Genomic DNA, 22,154 nt, shown 5'->3' on the forward strand with positions numbered 1-22,154 from the left:
TTTTGCTCCTCCTGAAAAGTTGTGGTTTTAACACATAGCGATACTTCGAAGCGCAGCGACGATATGCTTATTTTCATCAATAATTTCAACAGTCTCTTTTAATTAAGGGAAATACTTATTAGGAATTTAGAAGATTAGAATTTAGGAACAACTTTGAAAAATGTGACATACAATATTTTCAGTTCACATATTTTATGATTTCTTTGAAAATTTTGTAATTCGTATAGGGTGTTGGAAAAATTAAGGACAAAATGGAAATTCCTGCCTTTCAAGATGAGATTTTATAAGGTTGGAGATTAGCACCACTGCTACTGGACTAAATTGAAACTTCTACTGTGTAATGCTGCTTACTGACAAGTTTAATTATCACTTACCATGTTCCAGGAAAACTATGTTGATAATATTATTTCGTATAGCTTCATTAATCTTCATGCAACAGTCAAAATCCATATTAAAATATCCATCTTCCGCACGTTTCACTTATTGAGACCACTGTGTTAGAGAACAAAGTACACGTCCACAAATACAGAATAATATCATTATTACAGTACGGTATACATGGTGCTATTACGTAAGTCAAAAATTAACATATAATTTACTCTTCTGTTTGCCATTGACATAGGTAAAGAAATTGAAGGCAAACAATGCAAGGTCGTGAATATTTAAATGAATGAACTTACATGGCAATGTGTAACAATATATGCAGCATATTTTATTAATTCAGCAAGCAATAGTAGTACATTTCCTTTACTATTATTGAACTATTTTTGCTTAGATATTTATGAACAAACATATCGACGGGATTTCTAGTCATTTGCTACGAGACTTGAACAGTGGCGTAGCGATAAACTCATCAGGGTGGGGGGCTCGCACACAAGCATCATAAAGTGTATATATATATATATATATATATATATATATATATATATATATATATATATATATATATATATATATATATATATATATATATATACAGGGGGCTTGAAAAATCCGGAGTGCAAGGACTATAAGCTCGCGTACGCTTACGCCGGGAGCTAAAATGAAATGTCCTAACATTCCAAATGTAACATACTGCATGTAAGCAGAATCCACTTTCAACATCAAAACACTAATGGGAGGGCTTGAGCCGGGTGAGCCCCCCTGGCTACGCCACTGGACTTGAATGATTCTTTTAAAAGTTTCTAGATAGTTACAAATCACTGACTTGAAAGAAAGAAACTGTAACTTTCTAAAAATCTCTCTTAAAAAAAAAGAAACTGACAAGTCAATTTTACGTGTTAACAGTGTTGCCAGGCAAAAGTAAACTTAAAAAAAATACTCTACGTCAGGTTATTACGCATTTTATTCCTACATATAAAAACTCAAAACACAAAATATACTCACATATAAAAACTGGGGCCACGTTTCTTATACAATGCTACCAACGAAGGATGGTACATATCCAAATTTTAGTGGCCCCAGTAGTAATAATGCAAGTGAGACAAACAGTGCTATGTACACTCATGTCAAAAATTATTGTAGTATGTCTATAAATATGTTGTTGTAGGAATATAATTTGAATTATATTATTTTTTATAATTATTATATATTATATTATATATATTAAATTATATATTATATTTGTTATAATTCTAGTGTGTGTATAATCGGCAAAGATATGTGTGTGTTAAATTTCATATCAAAAACTGCAGTAAATAAGAACAATATAACGAAAGAAATCCTTTCTTGTCCATTTAGCAACATTTTGTTTTACTCATTCTAATTTTCATATTTATAATTCTTTTCGTACGAAATTTACCACAAATATACATTTCCCGATTATACACATAGTGTTAGTATTAAAAGTACTTTGCAAAATCATTATCAAATTATGTTCTTACAATAAGACAGTTATAGATATGCGACAATCATTTTGGACACGAGTGTACATCCAAAATACTTCAGTGTCTAATACTTTGATAATGATGGATTTCGAATGAATAGGAATCAAGTTACACGCCATTGAATATTTTTTTCAAAAGTGTTTATTTTCCAGAAAAAAAAAACTGCTAGGATAAATATTTGGTCCAATTGCATAGATAGTTTTCAATTGATGTAAAGATCACGATGCCATTTGAAGAAATTAGATATTTCAAACCTTTCTGGAAATATAGTGATCACTGGTCAATTTGCAACACTGCTCAATGTTTTGTAATTTCTAGAACTTGTTGTAACCAGACCTACAAAATAAAATTGTCGTAATGTTACACAAGCAAAATAACTTTTAAAAGGTATTAAAAAGTTCCCATAAGTATATCATTTTAAGAAATATATAAAGGTAACCAAAAAAGATTCGTTGGTTTTTGTGGACGTCTGTATTCAATTGGCCCGCCCTCACACCTTCAGTTGAATGCGAATGCAGATAAGGCGAAGATCAGTAGTTGGTGTGGGTATATCCAACATGCTACCTTATTGTGTCACTTCAGTTACACCGTGAATATGCGTAAGGACATTGTGAACATGGGGCATCCACAGAACGTTATAACGGCGTATATGCTGTACGAGTTGAAACAGGGGTCAAACGCCGCTGCAGCAGGGCGGAATATATGCCAGTCTTTGGTGAGGTTGTCGTGACTACGTGGACAGTACAGCAGTCGTTTAAGAAGTTTAAGGACGGTGAGGAAACACTCGAAGATGCACTACGTGCTGGAAGACCAACACATGTACAAAATGAAGATTTTCAGGCAACAATTGAGGCAAACAGTGGCCAGACATGTGGGGACTGGGACTACAATTCAGTGTGTGTGGAGAAAGCATTCGGAAGCACATCCATCAACTCGGGAAGCACTACAAGTTGGCTTATGAGTCCCACATGATTTGATCCGGGTCAGAAGGCAACGGGACCAGACATCTGAGTTTCTTTGCTGTCTCGTCTGAGGAAGGAGCCATTTCTGGACAAGGGTTGACATGTGATGAGAAGTGGGTCCTGTACGATGCTCCACGCCGCCCTCATCACTGGTTAGCATCCCAAAAACCAGTTCCAAAACAGCCGAAACCAGTACTGCACGAGAAGGTCTTCCTGTGGGTTTGGTGGACTGCTCGTAGCATCGTGCATCGGGAACCGCTAGCAGCTGGTCAGAACATCAATGCAACTGTGTACTGTCAGCAGTTTAGCCGTGCTTAACAAAAACTCAAAACTCTGGAGCCAGCACTTCTGAATCGGAAAGGGGTCCTCATGTTACCGGACAACGCTAAGTCCCACGTGGCTAGGATGACGCGAGACAGCATTCTACGTCTTGGATGGGAAACACTATTGCATCCATCATACTTCGTGGACATTGCACCGTCCGATTATACCAGTTCCGTTCCTTGAACATTCGCTTTAGAGGACGCCAGTTCAAATCCCTAGTGGAGGTGCAAAATGCACTTGATACTTCTTCGCTTCACAGTTCATCAAGTTCTACCACGATGGAATCCATGGCCTTCAAGAACGTTGGTAGAAGGTCGTCGATGCTTATGGGTACTATTTATGATCTTCCAAGTACGTGTTAAGTGACATATCGATATTCAAAAGTGGTGGGTGAAAAGGAAACATAACTTTTTTGGTTTACTTTATATCAAATTTTACCATTTGTTTCGTAACTCCGAAATGGTTTCACATATCAAATTGCTTATAATCCTTACGTCAATTGAAAACCATTTATGTATGGAGTGTAATACTTATCTAAACATTTTTTCGAAATAAAGTTATTTCAAAAAGTGAAATTTTCAATTCCTTGTATCTTCGGTTCTAGTTATTCGAACTACGTGATATGGTGATGGTAGCATTAGATATTAAGGTGGTTTGGATATGTATTACCTCATGTCTCTCACTTGTTTTCTTACTGTTGCATAATCATCCAATATTTGATTGTTCTTCGATGTTCGTGATACTGTAGCGTCCTAAGTTTCCAATGCAGAAGAAGTGTGATGCTGTATGTTTCCGTTTCGCATATAGATTCGAAATACGTAATATCCTGACGTAGTACAATTTGAAAAGTACGAACTTTATGTTAGGTTGGAAACACTGTAATCTGGCTGTATTACATTGTATCAAACAATATCCTCTGTCAATGTTTGCATGCTGCGAAATTTCAGTGTTTTGTGTCTGTTAGTTTAAAAGTTACAAACAGTGTGAAGATAAAAAGAAAAAAAATGAAATGAAATCTTTGAGTTTGACGTCCCACGATTATTCCGGTTAGGCTAAAGAAGACGATGATGATGAGTAATGAATGAAATGGTGGAATGAAGAAAGTGAGAGGAAACGGAAGAACCCCGAGGAAACCCACGCATATGGTGCTTGTCCACCACAAAGTTTACTTGGCGGGGGCTGGGATCGAACCCGGGACCCCAAGCACCAGAGGTGAACGCTCTACCACTGAGCCACCGCGGCCCGAGTATGAAGATAATTGGTGCATTCTGTGTATATATATATATATATATATATATATATATATATATATATATATATATATATATATATATATATATATATATATATAGTGTTGTAGCGATGGAAGTTTTCGTTTTTAAATCTCGTGGAAAGCAACTCTTATATAACCAAAGAATGGATGGACGTCACTGTACGAAGTCGTAAACTTTGGTTTAGAGAATGGCGCTGCATGTTCAGAAAACAGATTGGAATGCCAAGTCCGTCAGGAAGCAGTAGTTTGTGAAACAGTGTCAGGTAGAAGAGCACTAAAGAGAATACACATATTGTGAGTAATTTTTCTTCACAAATTCAAACTGAGACCTATCGTCAGTGATGAAAATTTTCCGGAAAATTTTGAAACGGAAAATTTTCCAGAAAATTTTCCGGAAAATTTTCCGATTCATAAAAACATACTCCACATATTCCTACAACGTTGTTTAGTCGAGATGTGAGGTGGAAAATTTTCTTCTATATTTTTCCGGAAAATTTTCCGTTCTTAACAAATATCAGTGATTAAGTAACAATCCGTCAGTATTCATAAAATTGATTGAATTCATATATAGAAATGTAAAAAAAAGTGACTGATCCTTTAAAGAAACTGAAAATTTTCATGGCTTAGACAATTTTCAGTACTATGTAGGAACAAGTGAAACAATTTTTCATGAATCGAAAAATTGTCTGTCCCGTACAGTGATCAAAATTTTCCGGAAAATTTTCCCATTCATAAAAACATACTCCACTTATTCCTGCATCGTTTTTTAGGCGTTATGTGAGGTGGAAAATTTTCTTGTATATTTTTCAGGAAAATTTTCCGTTCTTAACAAATATTAGTGATCAAGTAACAATTCGTCAGTATTCATAAAATTGATTGAATTCATATATAGAAATGTTAAAAAGTGAATGATCGTTTAAAGAATCTGAAAATTTTCATGGCTTAGACAATTTTCAGTACTATGTAGGAACAAGTGGAACAATTTTTCATGAATCGAATCAATAAGTGGAGCATGTTTTTATGAACCGGAAAATATTCATGACTTTCAATAAATTAAAATTTTAAATAATAGAATGGGATATTAGTACTCTACGAACTCGAGGTATGTTCTCAGCACTTTGCATACACACACACACACAGAGAGAGAGAGAGAGAGAGAGAGTAGTTGAATTGAGTTGATTTTGAGTTTAACGTCCCTTTCAATAGCGAGACTATATAAAACGGTAGGCCTACCAACTGATTAACGTGGAATCCGAACTACATGAGCTCCCGCTGGGAATCGATGCCAGGTTTTCCATGCCAAAGGCGCGTATGCTAACTGATGTTAGCAACGAAGGAGTTCGCAGAGCAAGAGAGAGAGAGAAACACTGTAAAATTTTATTTCCAAACTTGAAATAGAAAATTTTCCGGTTCCGGAAAGGTAATTGGAAAATTATAATTTGTTGCTGACTAACTTTCCTCGACTGAAATTCAATTTTGTAGCTCTATGTGCAGTTAAATATAGTAGATAATTTTCCACCTAACATCACTATACATAATGTCCAAAATTGTCAGGCCCATGAAAAGTGTTTTCCACTTGTTTCTACATAGTGATGAAAATTTTCCAATCTATGAAAATTCCTCTCACTTTTTTCTACAGAGCAATAAAACATTCCGACTCACAAAAAAGTTGTTTTACCTCTTGCTTCAAAATGATGAAAATTTTCCGAATCATAAAAAGTTCTTCAATTTTTCCATATAAGGGAGAAAATATTTCGATTCATGAAAAATTGTTTAACTTGTTTCTACATAGTACTGAAAATTGTCTGAGCAATGAAAATTTTCAGATTCTTTAAAAGATCTTTCACTTTTTAACATTTCTATACATGAATTCAATCAATTTCATGATTCCTGAGGAATTGTTACTTGATTACTGATATTTTTTTAGAACGGAAAATTTTCCGGAAAAATATAGCGGAAAATTTTCCACCTCACATCACTACCTATCGTACATCAAGTCACGAGAAAACATGAAAAGTATTGGCGAGGAAACGTAAATGGACGCGCAATAGGCCATTGACTTGAGAAGTTTTTTGCAGTGGCAATGTATCGGAAAATATGCTTCATGGCCAGCGACAAGGCCAGCCGCTAATTGACAGCAAGACAGCCTATCTAAGCCAGAGTACACGCAGAAAACTAAAAATCAATGGAATCAAGTCCCGTGTCGGGCATTCAAACAAGGTAATGTCTAGTGTATAGAAGGTCTCTCATCGGAATGTTACAGTTTTCTGTGTCTCTGTTCTGGCAGATTAGATAGGGGTGCGCAGAAAAAAAAAAAAAAAACAGTGTATAAGTTTCTTGAAGCTACAAAATGAAATGAAATGAAAACTTTCAATTTCACATCTCATAATTATGTATTGTAGGCTAGAGAGACGACTGATTAATATAATTGAATGATGATGAAAGAATTGGTGGAATGATAATGTGGGAGAAAACGGAAGTACCCGAAGAAACCCACAGACACAATGTTGTCCACCACAATGTTACTTGGCAGGGTACCAAATCAGGAACCCCACGCACCAGGGGCAAACAATCTACCACTGAGTCACTGTTCTCCCTCTTGAAGGTATAAAATGCAACTTGTTTAAGGTAAAACAGCTGACGAGTTGGGCAATGTTAGCCTGGACGTTCAGGGTACAAAATAAGGACGTGAAGGGTATTCTGAAACAACAAATAAATTATAGTAATTTATCAATCTCTCTCTCTCTCTCTCTCTCTCTGTTTGTTATTATTCAAACACAAGGAGACAACTAAGTAAACAACAAAAGTATGTTTGCCATGACTTATTGTATCGTAAACAAACTAATATACAGATAATTAAATCCTAACATGATTTTAAACCTTACCCCCTTGGCTATATGATTAGCGTATATGCGATAGATACATGGCAATTTCTAACGCACCGCGAGCTAGAACAAAATAAGAATCAATCTCCGGGTGGGATGTTCCAGATTTGCTCCGTCATCTCAGGCCAAGTATCGTTAATGTGTGTAAGTTACACTTTTTTCTGAATATTTCTTGTATTTTCCGTATCCCGTATCTTGTTTCATGTGTCAAAGGAACTTAGAACCTAAGGTACAAATACTGTAAGTAACTTCTGTAGGCCTATATGAAATTTGCATTTTTCTAATAATCGGAACGATCACAATGACCTTGCAAAATGGGATTTGGATTTAAGTTTAGTGGCCCTTTCAGCAGTGAGGCTACATAAAACGTTAAATCAGAACCACAAAAGCTTCCGCTGGACGTTGAACCCAGATATCTGCGCTAAAGGCAAGTACCCTATCCTCCTAGCCACACGACAGCTCCTATGAAACATGGTCTTGGTATTAACAGGTTACAAAAATATATTCAGTTAAAAATCAAATCTCGATTCAAGTATATTATGACGGCAAATAACGGATTTCCTGTTACGCCTGGAGTTAAGAGAAAAGGGAACAAACGATGCATTATTCGCTTTTACGATATTCGCAGCCTGGATCCTAACTCCCTAACTCGAGTATTTAGATACGAGAGACTATTGTGCGTACGAGACAAAGCCAGTCGAGATTTAAGGCTGTCTCTACTCGCCTCGAGAAAATTATTGTCACGATTCGTGACTCGTCTCGTCTGTAGGTCTGCCTCGACTCGTCTCGAAATTCGAAAAATTGAAATGAAATCTTTGAGTTTTACGTCCCACGGTTATGCCGATTAAGCTAAAGGAAACGGTGATGATGAGCAATGAATGAAATGGTGGAATTAAGAAAATGGGAGGAAACGGGAGAACCCCGAGGAAACCCACGTACACGGTGTTTGTCCACCACAAAGTTCACTTGGCGGAGGCTGGAATCGAACCCGGGACCCCAAGCACCAGAGGTAAACGCTCTACCACTGAGCCACCGCGGCCCCCCATCTCGAAATTCGAGGTGAGAAAAATTTATACGAGGTAAATCAGACAATTAAAACTTTAGTATGAACAATTTGTAACGTTCTGATCAACATGCATGAAGTGTCACAAGCTATAATGGAAACAACTGACAATCGGATAAGACAAGAACGATAAAATATAGCTAGCTGACGAAGGCATGCTTTTCGTCAATTCCAATATATTTACACATTTTAAAAAATATTACAAAAGTAAAAATTAATGCTTAATTATGTTCGGAGGCTAAGAAAGATGATGTTTAAGATCAAAGTGATAGAAAGAAGAAAGTGGTAGGAAATTGGAGAACCCAAGAGAACTCACACAGAGGGTATTATAATATCACAAAACCAACTTCGTTCGAGGAGGAATCGAACTAAAGTACCCACTATCAGATGTAAGTACTGTACTACTGAGCTATCAGGGACCCGAAATAGTTTGTATGGTCGATATGTTCTCTATTCTGAAAGAATAAGCCAAGCCTTCACTTCAGTTATGATTTTGTTGACTTCTTAGGTGACGAATTAAGTAGGAAAGAAGACCTCTCCAGATGATTAGTTTGTATTTGCTAAAAGACTACACAATTAAATTATGATATTAGAGTTTCAGCGCGACTACAAGTTCTTGACGTGAAAGACAGGTTCATTTCCAGCGGGAGCGCATGAGGTTCGTATTCCACGTTAAGTTGTAGATTCACGTCTCATATACAGTGTTCGAAGTGGAAAAGAAAAGCAGAGGCGGTATGCTTTATTATGATTTTGACTCAACATACCGGCTATTTAATTACTGTCTTGATCACTGAAAAACCAGAGGCGGTATGGCATACAACAACATACCACCTCACTTCGACCACTGTATACAGCCTCGCTGCTGGAAAACCTCCTAAACTAAAAAATAAATTCAAGTCAACTGAAATTATGATCTTTCTTCATTTCTGAACTGTTTTGAAGAAAATGAAGGTGATGCTGAGAAGCATCTAAGGTTTCAATACGCAATTAGAAGTTGCTACAAAGACACTAATATGCGCCAGATTGTTTTGAACAGTTAGTTCAATGTGGTTACACTTATTATAATGTCACAACTTGGTATATTAATATAAAAGATTGGTGTAAATAAAATGTTTTCCCTGAGCCGAAAGTAGCAGAAATGGTATGAAAAAAAAAGGATTCTTTTCAGCTTAAAGTCTCATGTTTATGACCTTTGCTAAGGTAGACGATGATTTAAACCATGTGAGTGATGATTCAGGGTGGCTGGCCTGAAATAGCATTTTACACTTTTTCGGCCGCGTGCCCCACCGAGAATAGAAAGTGGGACCACCACTCGGGGCCACTCAGTATCCAAAGGAGATTTCGCTAACTAGTCTCAATGAGGGTCAAGTTATCTTAGATTGGAACACTCTCGAGTTCGGATTTGCTATTATCAATGAGGCTCACGGTACTTTGATCTTGCTTATTCATTTCATTGCGTTTGCGCTCTCTGTCCTCAGTGAGATTCGGACTAGCTTGACTTCGAGCCGATTCACATCATTAGACTCATTCTCATTGAATTCCCGTTCGCTTGGGCTTGGGATTTGTGTTATCAAGCATTTATAGCATTCGTGGTCACATGGAATTCATAGTGAGAGACTAAAGTTAGTCTATTTCTTAAAGTCAGATGGAGACCACTGCTTAATTAGATTAAGTTAGGTTAGATTAGGAATTATATCTCTGGGAATTACTAGCAACTACGGCCCGTTACGTATGAGAAATGACTTCCCTCAGTGATCACACTATCTCGGGAAATGTGGGAAGAATCGGAAAGGAAGGAAGCGTCCTGGAATCATTATTTTACGCAGACTACTATCCCGGACTTTGCCTGATGTGAATGAGGAAAACCCAGGAAATCCTCACTCTGGATGACTAGGCTGGAAAAACAATTTATATCTTTTCAACTACGTCTCCCCACCGGAAATCGAACCCAGGACCGCTCACACCATCACTTAGGTTCGTATCAACGCGAAATATTGTGAAATAACACGCGTTGACATAGACTAGTTGCTTGGCCACGAAGATGCTAATAATATTTAAACTTATGCTCAGTCGTTCTGATTAGTGCCATACTAAAGAGTTCTACTAATATATGTTTCTTGCAGTAGTCAGGTCTTTAATATGACGCTAATCATACATCAAAACGACTCTGCATAAGGCCATTGTTTCTTGCTGAAGCGTGTGGTTACAAGCCAATAGTTTCAATGAGCTACTACTGTACCAAGTATAATTTTTCAGGCTACACTAAAAACCTAAATGATAACAATTAGAAAAAACATTGGAAGTATCAGTGGGAACGCAAGTTGTTGGCATTCCATGTTAAGGTAGCTCCTCTCGCCTGGGAGACCGGGGTTCGATTCCCGGTGGGAGCTCATGTGGTTCGGATTGTATGTTAATCAGTAGGTCCCGTCTCATATAACCTTGCTGCTGAAAGGGACGTTAAACTCAAAATCAGTTCAATCCATGTCACAGCATTTCACGTCTCATAGGGTATAGCCTCGTTGCTGAAAAAGAGTCTAAAATAAAAACCAATGGCATTATGTACAGTTAAATATTCTATACAACAATACTAGAAGAATTCGTAAAATCCGAGAAGACATATTTCTATAAATTTACGACTCATCAAAATACTTCAATTGCGGGATTTATGGAATAAATACAATGTAGTAATGGAATAAATACAATAAACTCATTTCAGTAGGTATGGAATAAATACAATAAATTTGCAGTTAAAAACAAACTGAATACTTACTATAAAGTAAATTCTAAGCTAACATATATGACCTTTGCATCTTCAAAATGATCCTACTACAAATCGCTTTTCTATCAAAGCGACGTGAATCTTTCCGACATATATTAAATATAGCATTTCCCTTTACCCCCTTCCCCCCCAAAAAAACAGTGAGAACCACATAGAAATATTAGAAGCAGGATTTAGCTCAAGAACACATGTTACGAAGAGGCATAATAGTAATTTATTTATAACCTGTCACGTACAAACAAGCGTTTGAAAAAATGTTGGGTGAAATGAATTAATAATCTTATCTTAATTGATGCGAACCCCATTTGTCCCTCATTGATTGGTGGGATCACTTCACCTCTGTGGGGCCGCAATGCTTTGTGGGGAGAGCGGTTCACCTCTGTCGCACGGGGTCCTTGGTTCGATCCAAACTCGCGCCAAGTGAACTTTGGGGTGGACAAACGCCATGTGCATGGGTTTTCCAGGGGTTGTCCCGTTTCCTCCTACGTTCTACATTCCACCATTTCATTCATTTCTCATCATCACGTTCTCCTTTAGTTCACACGGAATAATCGTGGGACGTAAAACTTAAAGAATTCATTTCATTTTCACCTCTTTGTCCTTCATTGTTTTGTGGGATCATTTCACCACTTTGTCCCTGATTATTTGGTGGTATCAGTTCATCCTTTTATTAATAATTGTTTCCAACCATACAAAATAGACCCTTGGCAAAATCGAGGAAAGCAAACGGTACATATAGGGATTATTTTTCTTTTAATATCGCTACATCATGAGGGTTAACTGCCGCAGATGGCTGCCCCGAAATACAAAACTTACGAGGAAATTAACAGAATGAGAAGACATGAGAGCATGAGACTAGTAAAAAAGGCCATAAAAGTCATAATGTTAATTAAATAATTGAAGAGAAAACGAAGCTAAATTCTGGGCTATAAGCTTTCTTGTATTTAAGCGATACTAAGTGAAATGATAATATAGCATAATGTCAGTGTTTTAAACCTAATGCCTTAGCAACTAACGTAGGAAGTGCATGCTGAAATAATGGAAGGAAAAACGAAAATTTGCAGCGAAAGGAAATGAAGCCGAAAATACATCATAAACCAAATTTAATGAAGATTTACTTTATGAATGTAGAATGATGTGCCAGACGTGAGACAATATTTTGAAATCCAAAAACTATCTTTTGACTATTTCTGACGTAATCAATTATTCTCCTCCCCCCCCTGATAACGTAGCTACGCGGCTAAACAGGAAATGCATTATCATCGCCACCACCTGGCTTCCCCAGGTACACACCGCACCCCTACACGCGCTCATAACACACGACCGTGCTATTGCGCGAATACACTGTACAAAGTATTTATATAAATGTTGCAATGCTGTGCCGCACTTAAGCCATGTGTTTTTATCCCATGTGAAGTTTTTTTTTTTTTTTTTTTACTATTCTTGTTTATAAGTGTTCTCACCGCCGCTAATCCACCTGCTCCCTACAACACGTCCCTCCTTCCCAGTGTCTTCGTTTGATTAGATAGCATGCGTGCTTTTTAGTAGCCACCTAGCACAAGTTGGTTTTATGCACTGTTGTTTTCATGCCGTATGTCCACATATTCTGCCGACAAAACACTTCAATGGATATTTGGCAGAATATGATTATATTCAAGCACGATTTCAAGCTATATCCTCCATTACAGTGAGATGGTCAGGATTCATCGTTTTCGTTATAGTTTATAGTTTGCAACACTTATCAGTTTAAAGGTGCTATATAAATGCATAATGTAGGGAAGGAGTGAAGTAAGTACGAAAATAGGAAATAGTTGTGATTAACAGTTAGAAGTGAGGGATGGAAACGAAACAGCAGTAACTGTAGGTGCTGAGGTATATTAAAATATCAGCAATTGATTTGTAATATGACATTTAGGTAATAGTTAAGAACAGCTACTTCTCATCTCCCGTGAACGAGGATACATCTTACTGTTGCACTACCTAAACACCCTAAGTACAAGGGCAAGAACTCAGTCTATTACCTACTTTTTAACATCCTAGATAGTCAATGAATAATTCCTGAAAGTATGGCGTTTCTCGTCCTTCCCTAAATGGGAAGTACGGCTCCTTAACTATAACCAAAAACTATATAGATCTTAAACTCAGGGGGGCAATTGCCCCTCCATGCCACCCCTAAATGACGCCCCTGTTTAGCGTCCTCTAAGCACTGAGGATGTATGAAACATAGGGCTAAATGTTAGCGTAGGATCCAAATCACGTGAGCTTCCACCAGGAGAAAATTGTCACCACTTTACGTCATTGAACAGAATTCCAATTCACGTTTGAATTTTTGTTTGCTGTCCGATTTAACCTGACACAAATAGTCCTATTTGATAAATGTCATAGGAAACAGACGCCAGTTTCCATTAAAAATTAAATAAATTTGGGAAAATTGTTGCGCATGCCAGAGAAACGAAACGACAGGCACACAAAAAAATGCGTATCATATAGAATACCACCAGGTTTGGACCCCCATATCGGAACTTCCTGGGGCCGCGGTGGCTCAGTGGTAGAGCGTTCACCTTTGGTACATGGGGGTCCTTGATTCGATCCTAGTTCGCTCCAAGTGAACTTTGTAGTGGACAAATACCGTTTGCGTGCGTTTTTTCAGTGTTCTCCCGTTTCTTCCCACTTTCTTCATTCCAGAATGTCATTCATTTCTCATCATTACCGTCTCCTTTAGCCTAGCCAGCATAACCATGGGACGTAAAACTTAAAGATTTCATTTCATTTCGTGGATATAACGTATTTCAAGGGTACACATTTTATCATCTCTTTCAATCTTCAATAAGAGAGCAAAAAGTCTTCCCTTGCTCATCCAACCGAGAAATGTCTTTGGAAGTAATCAGATAAGAAATTTTGCAGGTGTCCACTCAGCCGTGGACTCAACACCTCTCATTATCTTTCGATCAGCTTTTTCTTCAAGGAAGTGATTCATTGTCACGCATTAAAAATAACAGGAAATCACTAACTAGTTCATTTTTAAAATACTGATTCGATTTCACAGGTACAGAGGTATATGAAGACACAATTATTTATAAATCTCCAAAATTGAATTATAAATTAGATATTTAAAACAAAAAATCTGTGCATTGAGATTTATATAAAATTCGTTTATATGAGTTTTAAACTCGTAAGCAACAAAAGCTCAAGTTGCTATTTCGATTCAAATTGTCTAATATATATGATAAATACATATTCCTTTTTTGATATGCGAGACGGGACATAAGTAGATCTGAACCACTACTCAAGTTTGTATTTCCCCGGTTAACACGGTTCTATATAATTATTTATGGGAGGCAGTTAGTGAGGCCAGTGAGACCATAGGGGTTAAAACCTAGGATCATGTGTCTCTAATGGTGTCTTCTCGTTTGACCAATTTTCTTGTCGCCAGATACCAGCTATGATTTTTATTTCATTTTAGACGGCGAAATGCTGTATGTCCATTTCACTGACGCTCACTCAGCAAAGCATATTTAGTCTGATGGAATTTCTAACAGAGATTTATTAAGAAGATGCATTTCTCAGAGCGAACAACAGCACCCACAGCCATCTGTAACAATATATGTAGTGATGTGAGGTGGAAAATTTTCAGCTATATTTTTCCGGAAAATTTTCCGTTCTAAAGAAAATATCAGTAATCAAGTAACAATTCCTCAGCAATCATAAAATTGGTTGAATTCATGTACAGAAATGTAAAACAAGTGAAAGATAGTTTAAAGAATCTGAAAATTTGCATGGCTCACACAATTTTCAGTAGTATGTAGGAACAATTTAAACAATTTTTCATGAATCGAAATATTTTCTGTCTTATATGGAAAAATTGAAGAACTTTTTATGAGTCGGAAAATTTTCATCATTTTGAAGCAGAAAGTAAAACAACTTTTTGTGAATCGGAAAGTTTTATTGCTCTGTAGAAACAAGTGAAAGGAATTTTCATAGATCGGAAAATTTTCATCACGATGTGGAAACAAGTGGAAAAAACTTTTCATAAGCCAGAGAATTTTGGATATTATATATAGTGATGTAAGTTGGAAACTTTTCCACTATATTTAACTGCACATTCAGCTACAAAACTGAATTTTTGTAGAGGAAAGTTAGTCAGCAACAAATTATAATTTTCCAATTAGCTTTCGCGAACCGGAAAATTTTCTAATATTTCAAGTTGGGAAGTAAACTTTTACACAGTCTTTCTCTCTCTCTCTCTCTCTTCATCTACGAGCTCCTTTCTTGCAAAGCGGTTAGCATACGCGCCTTTGGCATGGAAGACCTGGCTTCGATTCCCAGCGGGAGCTCATGTAGTTCGGATTTCACGTTAATCAGTTGGTCCCTTGGTTCCGTCTTATCTAGTCTCGCTGGTGAAAGGGACGTTAAACTCAAAACCAACTCTGGGGGCGCGGTGGCTCAGTGGTAGAGCGTTCACCTCCGGTGCTTGGGGTCCCTGGTTCGATCCCAGCTAGCACCGTGTGGACTTTGTGGTGGACAAACACCGTGCTCGTGGGTTTTCTCGGGGTTCTTCTGTTTCCTCCCACTTTCTTCATTCCACCATTTCACTCATCTCTCATCATCACTGTCTCCTTTAGCCTAACCGGCATAGTCGTGGGACGTAAAACTTAAAGATTTCATTTCATTTTTTCAAAACCAACTCAATTTAACTCCTCTCTCTCTCTCTCTCTCTCTCTCTCTCTCTCTCTCTCTCTCTCTCTCTGTGTGTGTGTGTGTGTGTGTGTGTGTGTGTGTGTGTGTGTGTGTGTGTGTGTGTGTGTGTGTGTGTGTGTGTGTATGCAAAGAACAGAGAACATGAGTTTGTAGAGTACATCCCATTCTATTAATTAAAATTTCAATTTATTAAAAGTCATGAATATTTTCCGATTCATAAAAACATCCTCCACTTATTCCTACATCGTTGTTTAGCCGTAGAATTTATTGATAATAAATATTGTCTTAAAAAGTTTCATGAAATGAAAATCTAAGGATTCTTCATTTCAAGAATGTTTCAAAAACTTCAATGCGTTCTTCCCTCAGAATCCACCTTTGATCTTACAATATTAGATTTCGTCAGTTTAATACGCATGAGACGGTTTTCTCATAGCTTTACTACTTTTATAGATTTACACTCTGCAACATTTAGAAATAAGTAGATATAATAGAGAGAGAGAGAGAGAAACACTATGTAAATTTTTACTTCCCAACTTGAAATATTAGAAAATTTTCTGGTTCCCGAAATCTAGTTAGAAAATTATAATTTGTTGCTGTCTAAGTTTCCTCTACAGGGATTGTATATCTCAATGTGCAGTTAAATATAGTGGAAAATTTTCCACCTAACATCACTATATATAGGCTAATATCCAAAACTGTTCGGATTATGAAAAGTGTTTTCACTTGTTTCTACATCGTGATGAAAATTTTCCGATTCATGAAAATTCCTTAAATTTGCTTCTACAGAGCAATAAAACTTTCCGATTCACAAAAAGTTGTTTTACTTTTTGCTTCAAAATGATTAAAATTTTCCGACTCTTAAAAATTTCTTCAATTTTTTCATACAAGACACAAAATATTTCGATTTATGAAACATTGTTTCACTTGTTCCTACATAGTACTGAAAAGAGTGTGAGCCATGAAAATTTTCAAATTCTTTAAACGATCTTTCCATTTTTGACATTTCTATACATAAATTCAATCAATTTTATGAATACTGAGGAATTGTTACTTGATCACTGATATTTGTTAAGAACGGAAAATTTTCCGGAAAAATATATCTAGAAGAAAATTTTCCACCTCACATCACGGCTAAACAACGATGTAGGAATAAGTGGAGTATGTTTTTATGAATCGGAAAATTTTCCGTTTCAAAATACTGGGCAAATGCTAGGTTAGTACCTTGATCTAAGGCTCTGGAGACCTTCCTTTCATTCCTTTTCCAATGTTGTTTTCATCTGTTGATTACTACAGTGTAAAGTGGCCTCTGAGGATGTATCTGGTAGCTTATAGTAAATAAACAATAACGACATAATATATCTTTACGAAACGTGTGGGTTAATTTAACTACGGCCTTACAGTCCCAACATATAGCTCAAGTTTTAATATCAATTTACTGACTTTTAAATACTATTTTTATATTGTTTTAGCTTCCAATTGTCTCATGTGTGTTCTCACCGAGAATTGAACCTGAGATCACATGAACAAATGCAAATATGTTAAATATTTTTGAACACTTTAATATACAAAACACAAAACACTTCAATGATACGATGCATGAATATGTTTTGGTTACGTCCTGCCATGTATGATAAAAGAAACCTGAGGGTGAAGAAAAATAACAGAAATCTCTTTTATATTTACTCCTTCAACAAACTCCCAACCTCAGAAGGGCAAGCCATAAAGTACGTGATAAAGTCACACAACGAACACTTTTATTAATACTAATAATACTACATAACCATATCGCTTTCCTGAAATTCTCGTGTGTATATTTAAAAATCTACTGTTGTTCCACGCCAACCAGTCTTATTTGTTGTTGTACCTTCGAAGTGAAAGATATTCATTATTACATTTGTTGGACTCTAGTGAGTCAGAAACTACAATTAATAAAGAGTTCGTTTTGTCTAGTATTCCTGCGATTAGAAGGGCCTTATCTAAAAGATATTTCATTCGTATATGAGAAAATAGTAAAGTTTATTTTCTAAGAATAAAATAAACATTTTCAATGTGAAGCTAACATTAAGTTTTGAAGAGGAGCTAAACAGAAGAATTTGTTACCGTTTACATCAGTTTTCAGACAGTTCACTATACTCTGAAATGGGAAGAAATCAAACTTGGAAACATTTTACTACACTTCGTCAGAAAGTGCAACATGTAAAGAACATTGCAAGGTTAAAATAAAATAAAGAATAAAGGTAGCACAGACGTGTTATGGAAACATTTAAAAGCACAGCAACCTACTATATTAGTGAATCCGAAAAAAAAGTTTTAACGAATTTTAGATATTCAATATTATCATCACAATTTCAGATGTAGGTTTGGATACGAATCAAGATCTGAGATTCGAATTTCGGATCCAGATCCGAGATCCGGATCTGAGATTTGGATCCGAGGTCCGGTTCTAGGTCCGGATCTGACAAGATTCGGATCCGGATCTCATTGGGTCCGGGATATCCGGATCCGAAAATTTTTGGCCATCCCTACCCAATATTGCTAAAATTTATACTATTCAGAGAGATAAGAGATATATAGTATCAAAAATATGTTTCTCTAAGTATAATACTTGACTCTTTGACTATTGGATGGGCTTCGAAATGGCGATAATAAATGCTTAAAAAAAAAGTTTCGGACCGAGTGTAAATGTGAAAGGCTGTTTCTACCTTTTGTCGCAGTCTGTGTGAAGGAAGATTCAAGCATTAGATTCACGAGCTGTATACAAGGAAGATAAATCAGTGCGTACACGTAGTGGAATGATTTGTGCTTAGCATTTCTAGCAGTGAACCAAGTTGAAAGTGGCCTGAGATATATATGTAATGTAGAACGTATTGCAGAGCATACTGAAGAATGAGGCACAGCATACAGACTTGATAGATTATTTTGACTTATGTGAGGAAGTTTTGTCGAACTCAGTAACTAATTGAGGAACCGAACGGTAATGGCATCATATCTGCCAGCATAGAATGAATGTTGTCTATCACGTACGAATAAATTCTGCGAAGCGTAAAACAAAGACTTTTCGCACTTGATTGGACATAAGCATGTGAATTGCAATACGAAGTATCAAAGAGGACCCAAGTTTTCGGAGCTACAATACAAGAGCAGACGGAAGTTGGCATTAAAAAAAAAGCAATACTTCAATTTGAAAAAGGAACTCAAAATTTATGCACTAGTCTAATTGGAAATAAACTAAGGAAAACTGATTTCTAGAAAGTGCAATACATATTATATATTTAGATTAAAACGCACCTGAGATGTGATTAACGTGCATTAAATTGTGAAAGTAAATATTTTTGTCTTATTACAGGGCCCACAACAGCTTGTCATATAAATAAGTATAACTAATGTAAAACTTTGAGGATAGAGAAATAAATACGTTCCTTTCTTGGGACATTGAATCCATATGAGAACAGTGGTGGCATTTCAGATTCTGTCAGAGAGGCAAGACTATGCTCCGACAAGAGTTTGACGTTTTTTGTTATATATTAGTATAGGCTACATTTTAAAAAATGTATTTCTCAAACTTAAGTAGGAACAATTGCTTCCCTGCCCTCCCAAATGACGGCCCTGTATTAGAAAGTCATTACTCGCTATATATTACAGTTTCTGATCTACGGTAATCAAATTTTAAAAGAAGTAAGAAAAATTAAACTCTTTCGGTTTTGTAGAGTGCTACGAGCGCAAATGATATGATTCCTTGAAACGCTGAACCGATTTCCAAAAACCGTTCGTCCCTATCTATTACCGTTTTTATGGTACGGCTATCAACGTTAAAATTTGAAATTGTTGATTTTAACACTCCCGGTTTCAATAGAAGGTTAACGGAGTAGATATCATGTATTGTTGGGACGTTTAATCGATTCCATTAAAACATTTCTCGGTATCTCTCGCCGTTTTTGCTTAATGGAAATCAATAATGAAACCAGAGGTACTAGTAAATTTCAAAAATATTCGGTTTTAGAAGAATGTTAAGAGTAGAGATGATATATTTTATTGAGAAGTTGATTCAATTCTAAAAATACAGTTTTTAGCTATGTATTATCGTTTTTTGTTCTATGTCAATCAACGTAAAGCCCTAACTTGAACGTCCATATATTTCTACACTTTTATAAACTATTCCCAATGATCAGCAATAAGAAATTCAAAACAAGAATATTTATTTGAAACATATACTAGACAACTTTAACTGGAATAGCAGTGAAGTTTGGAGATTCATATATAATGGTACCTTTATATATACCTCACTACCTGTGAAATAGAATCAGTATTTTAAAAATGAACTAGTTAGTGATTTCCTGTTATTTTTAATGCGTGACAAGGAATCACTTCCTTGGAGAACGTTTATAGTGATCTTAGAAGAAAAACGCTGATCGAAAGATAACAAGAAGTGTTGGGTCCACGGCTGAGTGGACATCTGCAAAATTTCTTATCTGATTGCTTCCAACGACATTCCTCGGTTGGATGAGCACAAGGAAGACTTTTGCTTTCTTATTGAAGATTGAAAGAGATGATAAAATTTGTACCCTTGAAATGCGATATATCCCATTTCGTTTCAAAATTAACCTCCTACCTGACTCAAAAATTAACCTCCTACCTGACAACATATATTTGTACATTTTCTCAAGAAAACTATACTTGTTTAACAAAGAAATGATTGATATAGCATGAAAATTTGATCTTATATTTCATCTGTGCTCTCTCTCTCTCATAGAGCACCCTCGTGGCTAAGTGGTTAGCGCATGCGCCTTTGGCATGGGAGGCCGGGGGTTCGACTCCCGGCGGGAGTTCATGTGGTTCCAATGGCACTTTAAACTGTAGATCTGCGTCTCATATAGCCTCGTGAATGAACGGGATGTTAAAAAATGTAGATCAAATCTTTCCCTTAGGATAACAATCTACAACAGTCCTATAATTTTTCTCCTGAAAATATACTTGGAAATATTTTACAATTACTTATCATCTTTTCGAGTATAGAATAATACCCGTTCAATACTACATAAACGTAGTGTCTCGTAGTATTGCCCTTCCCCCTCCACCCGCTGGAGCTTGGACAGCACCCAACAAAAAATCCTGGGTGCGCGCCTGTATTAAATTGTTTATGCAAGAGGCTTCTCTAAACTATTCAGGAATATTATTCTTTATTACTTACCTGATTTTACGCCGTCTTTTGTTTTCTTCTTGTCCTGTGGTTCAAGGTACAGAAGACCTACATTGCTTCCAGCATTACTATTCACTAACATTGACGCAGCACCACAAACCGCAGAACGGATACTACACTGTTCCCTTCCGTTCATTTTCGGTAGAACACACTTCTTCCGCTGTTTCCTGTTGAATAGTTTGCTCTTACTTGTTAAACAAACTGCCCTTTCGTTCTAAATAACCTCTTAACTTTTTCGTTTCTTGTAGAGCAAAATTAATTTTTAAAATGCTTGAATTTCGTACCGACTCAGTTGACCTTTGCTGATAGTTGTGCCCTAGAGGTGTTTTGACTGTATCAAGAGCTTTGTGTTTGGTTTGGCTATTACTACATCTTTTTGGTCTTCCGATGGTTCCAATATCCAGCAGATTGCGTGGTAGTTTCAGAATCCAATGTCCACTCACTATACACGTGTTTCCGTATAGTTTAATGTCTTAGCTATCATGTTTACACAAACTTTTTTTTTTAAGGGAGGGGGAGTTTTTTTTAAAGGAGAAGTGAGAGTACAAAGTAAATTCGATCAGTAACCTTTTTTCCCTTTCAACGCACTTTGAGTATTCAGTCACACGAGCTCTGCAGACACGAGCCGTACGCGGTATCAGCCAGGTCATTGGAGGGTAAAGACCTCCTGTGAAGTATTTTTAGTCTATCAAGACTCCTAAACGCGATTCACTAATCTATTGTGTGATAACGTTTCCCAGTTATCTCTTTGTATTTACTACAATGAGTAAATCCTCAACTTATGAATCATTTCTAACGGATTTAAGTGATAACGCATGTAGACAGAGTTACAGAAGCAAAAATGTTATTAACAAATTTCTAATTGATTTAGTTAAGTCTCCATTTACGGCACTGAGGCTGTTTGAGACGTGAACCTATATGGGGGCACGATAGCTCAGTGCTATAGGGTTCACCACTGGTTTGTGGGGTCTCTGGTTCGATCCCAATTCGCGCCAAGTAGGCTTTGTGAGTGGACAAACACTGTGTGCTTGGATTTTGCCAAGTTTCTGCCGTTAGCTTTCACTTTATTCATTCCACCATTGCATTC

At 36.6% G+C, this 22,154-nt stretch overlaps 1 protein-coding gene across 2 annotated transcripts in view; it reads right to left on the reverse strand.

The window, feature by feature from the left end:
- Window positions 1-21,723, reverse strand: part of LOC145681154 (DNA damage-regulated autophagy modulator protein 1-like) — an 80,790-nt gene extending 59,067 nt beyond the window's left edge. Inside the window, exon 1 of one of the 2 annotated variants that reach the window (XM_081752600.1) lies at window positions 21,059-21,723. In XM_081752600.1, the coding sequence (XP_081608726.1) occupies window positions 21,059-21,203 (145 nt within the window). In that variant the 5' untranslated portion in view covers window positions 21,204-21,723. Of the gene's footprint in view, window positions 1-374; window positions 466-21,058 lie in introns of those variants that run through there. The other variant, XM_081752601.1, reaches the window with a different exon arrangement.
- Between the last annotated feature and the right edge of the window lie 431 nt (window positions 21,724-22,154).

Source organism: Thermobia domestica, chromosome 3 (assembly GCF_964235325.1).
Source record: "Thermobia domestica chromosome 3, izTheDome1.hap1.1, whole genome shotgun sequence".
Taxonomy (NCBI): Eukaryota; Metazoa; Arthropoda; class Insecta; order Zygentoma; family Lepismatidae; genus Thermobia; species Thermobia domestica.